Source organism: Natator depressus, chromosome 9, assembly GCF_965152275.1.
Source record: "Natator depressus isolate rNatDep1 chromosome 9, rNatDep2.hap1, whole genome shotgun sequence".
Taxonomy (NCBI): domain Eukaryota; kingdom Metazoa; phylum Chordata; order Testudines; family Cheloniidae; genus Natator; species Natator depressus.
In genome coordinates this window covers 4,946,037-4,954,092 of record NC_134242.1, presented here as the reverse complement: position 1 = coordinate 4,954,092, position 8,056 = coordinate 4,946,037, and the positions used below count along the sequence as shown (strand labels likewise).

Genomic DNA, 8,056 nt, shown 5'->3' with positions numbered 1-8,056 from the left:
AGCCTGGTGACCAAAACAGAAAGTACAGGCGAGGAGCCATCTGTTTATACACCACAAAATGCCGGCGCCTAGAATGAGACTATCTGAGCCTGCTGCGTCTCCGTCTCCTTTAAATTCCTGTCGCTCCGGCCTGATGGCTGTCTCCTCGCTGAATAATTAGCTTGTTTTCAGAAGCTGTTTCTATTGAGATTCCAGTGACAAGCCAGAAGGTGGAGATTCTGCAGCTGAAGAAGGCCCCTTTCCATTGGGAAATACAGTGGAGTCCACTTGGGCAGCCGGTTCCTGCAGCCATTGGACCCATTCTCTCCCCGTCTATTTTAGGTAATTAATTGGTCCTCATCACCATATTATCTGAGCACCTCACAGGCTTTAATGCATTCATTCCCATTTTATGGATGGGGAAACCGAGGCAGGGAGACTAAGAGAATCATCCACGGTCCTGTAGGGATTCTGTGGCAAAGCAGGGAATTGAACTGGGACTTTCTACATCTGGTCCATGTTTCTTGTAAGAAAGAGGGAGAAAAAGCCTCATAGTGTCCTAGGAATTCTCACCTTGGGGGCTGGGGTTGCCTCCCCAGAACCTCCAAGATCCCTGCTGATCTCAGAGTATTCATTACAGGCCACAGCATCATCTACACAGTGTCTTATGCCTTTGCAGTAGTTCTTGAGCTCACTGGCAGTGTGGTTCTATTGGAAAGACAAACCCCTGTTGCCCCTGGAACCATTCGTCCCCTGCCACGCTGCGTCAGGCAATGTTAACTTCTTTCCCCACTGATTTTGTGCTGGAGGTGGAGAGGGGGACCTTAGCCAGCTTCCCAACCCCAGTGCCTGACAGCGCCTCTCTTCCCCAGCAAAGACACAGGACTGGAACCCCAAACTTCAGGACTTCTGTGGAGTTGGGAGGCATGAGTTGTAGGGGAGCATATCAAAGTGACGAATTCTCCCATTCGGAGGGTGCAGGCTCCCATCCCTGCAACCCAGAGGGTGAGTACGGGGTCCTCAATCACCGCTAGTCAATCTGAGTTCTGCTTTAGCAAGAATGGATGAAAGGCAGGTGTGGGAGTCATGCGGCCTGTGTTCTAAGCTTGATTCAGCGTCTTGCCTGCCTAGGCAAGCCACTTCACCCCTCCATGCCTGCTTCCCTTCCCAGACTTGGTCTGTTTAGGTTGTACGTTTTTACTGAGTTGGGACTGTTTGTGCCTGTGTCCGTGCACAGTGCTGAGTGCAGCTGGGACCCTGGTCTCAGGTGAGCGCTGCTGTAACACAAACTAGTAAGCAAGGGCTGCGGGATTTCACACCTGATGTAATAAAATGCCATTTATTGTGAAGTGAAATGAAAGCCCCAGTTTTGTTATCAACGCCTCATGAACTGCCAAATGGCAATTCCAGCGGGGGAGACGCTGCTCTTGGGTACATCCGTGCCAATTGAAAATCACTCCCTTCAAGCCAAAAATTTCCCACAATCACTTCGTATTGGCCCCGAGTCAGCAAAGCACTTGGGCATGTACTTAAAGCTGAGCATGTGTGGAAGTGCTTGGCTGAATCAGGCTCTGTAAGTGGGGTCTCACTGCATACCAAGACTCAGGTTATCCTTCAGAAATGGGCTCTGACTGGTTCAAAGGCCCAACACATAGCAAGTAACACTTCGATCAAATGGCAAATATTATAGAGCTGTCAAAGTCCAGTTCTTCCAAGCGATTATCAAGTGAGATCTGCCCTAGGATTTGGAACATCCATGCTTAAAACTAAGATGTTTAACTGATAGCTTTCCGAGACACGTCATATGCTAGGACACGTTTCCCAACGTAATTTTATTATCAAAAATCAAACATGGATTCTTGAGTCAGTGCTGGTGAAAAAGAAGAGAATGATGCCCTGATTCTTTGGAAGCCATCCATCTATTCAAAAGATCTGGTGTATGTCCCGAAACTCAAATGGCATGTCTTTAGGTGGCTGTTAGCAACACGAGGGATTAAACTGAAAGGCTGGTAGTTTATTTTAACAATCAAGTCAAGCTTTGTTTCCCAGCCTTCCAAATGAGCTAAAATCTTTATTGTGTGTTATTTCACTTCACGGACCTGTAGATAGAAAGGATCACATTTTGACTTGCAACCCCCGTGACCACTCAGGTGTGACAGGGCAGAATTTGGCTATCATGGTTGCCGTAGTACATATGCGCGCACACAGAAGGAGCTAGATAGATACCAGCTATGTGGTGTGCGCATGCGTAAACTGGAAAAAAAGGTGAAAACCTACACCTTAGACTAGCTCACTGCACCCCACCCATGCATCCATCTCCACTGGGCCTTCCATTCCAAATTCCATTCTGCCCACAAGAACGTAAGAACGGTCAGACTGGATCAGACCAAAGGTCCATCTAGCCCAGTATCCTGACTTCCAACCGTGGCTAACGCCAGGTACCCCAGAGGGAATGAGCAGAACAGGTCATCATCAAGTGATCTATCCCCTGTAACCCATTCCCAGCTTCTGGCAAACAGAGGCTAGGGACACCATCCCTGCCCATCCTGGCTAATAGCCACTGATGGATCTATTCTCCAAGAACTTATCTAGTTCTTTTTTGAACCCTGTTATAGTCTTGGCCTTCACAACATCCTCTAGCAAGGAGTTCCACAGGTTGACTGTGCATTATGTAAAGAAATACTTCCTTTTGTTTGTTTTAAACCTGCTGCCTATTAATTCCATTTGGTGACCCCTAGTTCTTGTGTCATGAGAAGGAGTAAATAACATTTCCTTATTTCCTTTCTCCACACCAGTCATGATTTTATAGACCTTTATCACATCCCCCCTTAGTTGTCTCTTTTCCAAGCTGGAAAGTCCCAGTCTTATTAATCTCTCCTCATATAGAAGCCATACCATACCCCAAATCATTTTTGTCACCCTTTTCTGAACCTTTTCCAATTCCAATATATCTTTTTTGAGATGGGGCGACCACATCTGCATGCAGTATTCAAGGTGTGGGCGTACCATGGGTTTATCTAGAGGCAACATGATATTTTCTGTCTTATTATCTATCCCTTTCTTAATGATTCCCAGCATTCTGTTCGCTTTTTTGACTGCTGCTGCACACGGAGTGGATGTTTTCAGAGAACTATCCACTATGACGCCAAGATCTCTTTCTTGGTGGTAACAGCTAATTTAGATCCCATCATTCTGGATGTATAGTTGGGACTATGTTTTGCACTGCGCATTACTTTGCATTTATCAACATTGAATTTCATCTGCCATTTTGTTGCCCAGCCACCCAGTTTTGTGAGAACCCTTTGTAACTCTTTAAAGTCTGCTATGGACTTACTATCTTGAGTAATTTTGCACCATCTGCAAATGTTGCCACCTCACTGTTTTACCCCTTTTTCCAGATCATTTATGACTATATAGACTAATACATGGCCCAGTACAGAAAGGGGGTGGGGAGGGCACCACTATTTATCTCTTTCCATTGTGAAACCTGACCATTTATTCCTACCCTTCATTTCCTGTCTTTTAACCAATTACTGATCCATGAGAAGATCATCCCTCTTGTCCCATGACTGCTTACTGTGCTTAAGAGCCTTTAGTGAGGGACCTTGTAAAAGGCTTTCTGAAAGTTCAAGTGGACTTTGACCCCCTCAAAGTATTCTAGTAGATTGGTGAGGCATGATTTCCCTTTACAAAAACCATGTTGACTCTTCCCAACAAATTATGTTCTTCTATGTGTCTGACAGTTCTCTTCTTTACTATAGTTTCAACCAGTTTGCCCAGCACTGAAGTCAGGTTTACTGGTCTGTAATTGCTGAGATCACCTCTGGAGCCCTTTTTAAAAATTGGCATCACATTAGCTATCCACCAGTCATTTGGTACAGAAGCTGATTTAAATTATAGGTTACAGACTACGGTTAGTAGTTCTGCAATTTCACATTTGAGTTCCTTCAGAACTCTTGGGTGAATCCCATCTGGTCCTGGTGCCTTATTCCTGTTTAGTTTATCAATTTGTTCCAAAACCTCTGCTACTGACACCTCAATCTGGAACAGTCCCTCAGATTTGTCACCTAAGAAGAATGGCTCAGCTTTGGGAATCTCCTTCACATCCTCAGCCGGGAAGACTGATGCAAAGAATTCATTTAGTTTCTCTGCAATTGCCTTATTGTCTTTGAGTGCTCCTTTAGCATCTCGATTGTCCAGTGTCTCACTGGTTCTTTAGCAGGCTTCCTGCTTCTGATGTACTTAAACATTTTTTTGCTATTACTTTTTGAGTCTTTGGCTAGTTGTTCTTCAAATTCTTTTTTAGCCTTCCTAATTATATTTGTACACTACATGTCCCAGCATTTATACTCCTATTTTCCTCACTAGGATTTAACTTCCACTTTGTAAAGGATGCCTTTTTGCCTCTCACTGCTTCTTTTACTCTATTGTTGAGCCACGGTAGCCCTTTTTTGGCATTCCCTTACTATGTTTTTTAATTTGGGGTATACATTTAAGTTGAGCCTCTATTACGGTGTCTTTAAAAAGTTTCCATGCAGCTTGCAGGAATTTCACTTTTGGAGCTGTACCTTTTAATTTCTGTTTAACTAACTTCTGCATTTTTGTGTTGTCCCCCTTTCTGAAATTAAATGCTACAGTGTTGGGCTGCTGTGGTGTTTTCTCCTGCCACAGGGATGTTAAATTTAATTATATTATGGTCACTATTCCCAAGGGGTCCAGCTCTATTCACCTCTCTGACCAGATTCTGTGCTTCACTTAGGACCAAATCAAGAATTGCCTCTCCTCTTGTGGGTTCCAGGACCAGATGCTCCAAGAAGCAGTCATTTAAGGTGTCGAGAAAGCAGCTTTCAATCAGCCAGCAATTTTTAAAGAATCAGCTGCTACAAGAATGTCTTTTGTCTTTTCTCCAAGGGTGCAATTTCTCCTCAGAGGTACACTGCTCCCAAATGCAGGATAGCTAACATTCAGTCCTGAATCAGTAACTGGCTGGTGCCTCAAGGTCTCGCAAACCATCAAGACTAGTGGGGGGGGGGGGAGAGACTTTATCTCACTGGAGATGCACCCCAATCTCCTTTCCATTTAAAGAGGTCACTTCTTCCTATTCCTGGGCTATCATGAAATACACCAGGAATTACCAGACATTCGAGATACAGAAAAGCAACCGTAACTCGTTTTAAAGTGCTTTTAAAGTTACTCATACATTTTCTCCCCCTTTGAGGCTGGTGCAGTTGGGTTCAACAGAGTGGCTTTATAGAGATGCAAAAACGAACACCAATTAACCCCTCCCCCTAACTCTCCGAAAATATTGCAAAAAATCGTGTTTAGTTAACAACCTTGCATAAATAAATTGCATCCCAGTGTGGTAGAAAGGTTTTACTGGTGCTGATTTGGGATGCCCTGTGTGTAACTCATCCGTGCAGATTGCATGGTTTCAATTTTCAAAGCAGTCAAGGGGTTTAAACACATAGTCCCTGACAGGTGTCTAAATCCCCTAGACGGCTTTGAAATATCAACCTATACGTTTTGCAGTGCGAAATTCAACGCACCCTTCATTCTGGAAGATAGCTCTCTGTCTCTGTAGGCCATGCAGAGGGTAAAGCAGAGGGACCATAGTTTGAAGGGCTGTGTTTAGATGATGTTTTTTCTGTACTGTAGCTGTCTGTGGCTGTTAAAGGGAAAGCCGATCTCAAAGAGGCCACTTTGGGGGGGGGGGTTTCAGTAAACCAACAACTCTAAGAAGCGGCACCGTTTGAAACTTAAACTTTATTGCGGCAAAGAACTGAAAATCGTACACGTGGGAGATCTGCAGAGCGCCTGTGAGAAAGAACTAGTCAGAAATCACAACTCGGGTACAATCGAACGGAAAGTTTTATTAAAACAAGTGGAAATCAACTCAATTATTTCGGCGGTTGTTTAAATTTCACCATAACCGTGGATTGTATATTTACAGTCTTCGGCTCCTGTCGTGAAGGTCTTGCTCGGGATGGGGGGAACAGGGCTGGCGGGGCGGCGGCGGCTGGCTTCTAAAGCTAACAGGATGTGAAAGTTTTCCAGAAGAAATTCTTGCAGCCGGCTTTGCGTTCTCGGGGCGCCAAGGCGGGGTTGGGGTTAGCCGATCGCTCCAACTCCAGTCTCACTTCGTCCTGCTCTGTCCCTCGGGACAGGTCCTCGGGCTCCAGGGCTTCATTGTCCGGCTGGTTGGGTTCTGAGAGCAATTCTGCCAAAAAGTACTTCGCCAGTTCCTTGGGGGGTGGGGAGGGAGACAGAGAGACCATGAAAAGCTGGGCGCAGCTCGGTTATCTGCCTGGCAGCGTTTCTCCCACCGCCAGAGCATCAGAATGGGCAAGTCCCATCTCCCCAAAGCCAGCGCCAATCCACCTGGACAGCTGCTAGCTGCAAGCGAGCCGAGGTTTGCATATCAAACCAGCCCTAGCCAGGAGAGCGTCAACCCAGCGCCCCCCCAGCAGGGACACCTGCCCAGTGTGGACCGAGGGCGTGTTACACGGCTACAGTCTGAAGGTTGAAAGGAACAACCCCCCCCCCCAACTTTTTAAATTCTCCCTGAATTCTCCTTTAATCCACCAAAGCCCTGAGAGGGGCTGGGCTTCCTCCGGTTTGTAACCTGGCATCCTGGGGTGTGGGGGGGGGGCTGATCAAAGCAGGCGGATTAAAACACAGCGATGGTCTATCAAGTCTCTGTCCAGACACGCCTGGAAAGCGGGGGCTCGAGGCAGATGTACCCAGAGAAGCCTGGTCCCTGTGGGGCGAATGGGACCTATCCGCTATCCCGTTGTTCCTCGGGAGCTAACACACAAAGTCAACACCAGCTGCCTCTAAAGCCACCCCCAGGCGCCTTGGCCCGCTCGAGCCCGCCTGGAAGCCCTGCGCGGAGCTGGAGGCTTTGGCAGTGGGGCTGGTTTCAGCACCCTGGAGAAATCCCACCACGGCCTGTCCCCCGGGTTGCTCCCTAGCACCCTGGAGAGTTCTCCCCATTCCGGCTGGAGGCTTTACAGCTTTCTTGGCAGGGCCGCATTAACCCTGCGTTCATTTTAAATGCCTAGTGGGAAAGCTAGCCCCGGGCTGCCCCCTGCAACTGCTCCTCAACAGCCTTGGGACTGTTCCTTCGGAAGACGCTGGCCCACCAGCTCCTGGGGCTGGGACGCAGCTGGAAGGAGCACTGGGCGCAGCTGGATTCCCCCCCTCCCCCGCCCCCGGCTAGATTCCTCTGCAGAGCTCAGTTTGAAAAGTGCAGGCGGGCGCATGTTAATCCCCCGCGCTCCTGCTGGCTGGTTTCATGTGAAATCAGCCCTGGAAAAAACCCTCCCCTGCGGGGCCCGTTAAGCTCGGTCCGGTGCAGGTGAAATGCACCTGTGTATGGACCTGCTGCCCCTGAGAAACCCACTCCGCCACGGCAGCAGCCAAAGCCAGCGCGCTACAGAGCCATGCCGGGCACAGCCGGGGGAGAACTTGGTGCCGACCCGCTAACGGCCCCGGGCTGCCCGCAGCTCGCTCGGATCCCTGCGGCGCACTCCGGGGGAAGGTGCGGGAGGGACTTACCTGTTTCCCCGCTGCCGCAGCCAGTGACTTCTGCAGGAACTGCCGGAGTCTCGGGTCCGAGGGCGCCGCGGAGACGCTACTCACCGCCAAGGCGACGGAGAGCAGGACTAGGGCGCACTGGAGACGGCAGGACAGCATCTTTCCAACCTGCGCCAGCAAGTCAGACAACGAACGGGAGGGGCCGGGGTGCCGCTCAGTGTCTCCACTTCTCAGACGGTGGCAGCTTCTGGGATCTCCTCCCCGCTCGACCCCCTTTTTAAACCAATCTCCTGACGTCAAGGCAGAGGCGCCCCCCTCGCCAAATGTAACCACCACTTTTACGCACCATTAGGCGCGCAGATCAATCACCCCAGATGCTGGCGCTGACACGAGGCGAAGGGGGTTTTACTAATTCCAGGAGGCTGACGAGCTTCCTTCCCTCTGCCAGACTGGTTCGGAGCGTCCCTCGTTGTGACAATGAACAGGAACTGGGGGGCTGGGGAGGGGGTTCCCAAGCAACAGTTGCGTCTCCAAAAAGTAA

At 48.8% G+C, this 8,056-nt stretch overlaps 1 protein-coding gene across 1 annotated transcript; it reads right to left on the bottom strand.

The window, feature by feature from the left end:
* Positions 1-5,763: 5,763 nt before the first annotated feature.
* On the bottom strand, positions 5,764-7,784 carry SST (somatostatin). The gene is made up of 2 exons (XM_074962866.1): positions 7,537-7,784; positions 5,764-6,221 (listed from the first exon to the last, which is right to left on the bottom strand). The coding sequence occupies exons 1-2, from the start codon at positions 7,672-7,674 to the stop codon at positions 6,009-6,011; spliced, it is 351 nt and encodes a 116-aa protein (XP_074818967.1). The 5' UTR covers positions 7,675-7,784; the 3' UTR covers positions 5,764-6,008.
* Positions 7,785-8,056: the final 272 nt, after the last annotated feature.

Excerpts from the sequence above, each read along its gene's own strand:
- SST (XM_074962866.1), bottom strand. The coding sequence starts at position 7,674 with ATGCTGTCCTGCCGTCTCCAGTGCGCCCTAGTCCTGCTCTCCGTCGCC. Across the intron at positions 6,222-7,536 it reads CTGCGGCAGCGGGGAAACAG|GAACTGGCGAAGTACTTTTT; the intron begins GTAAGTCCCTCC and ends CCACCCCCCAAG.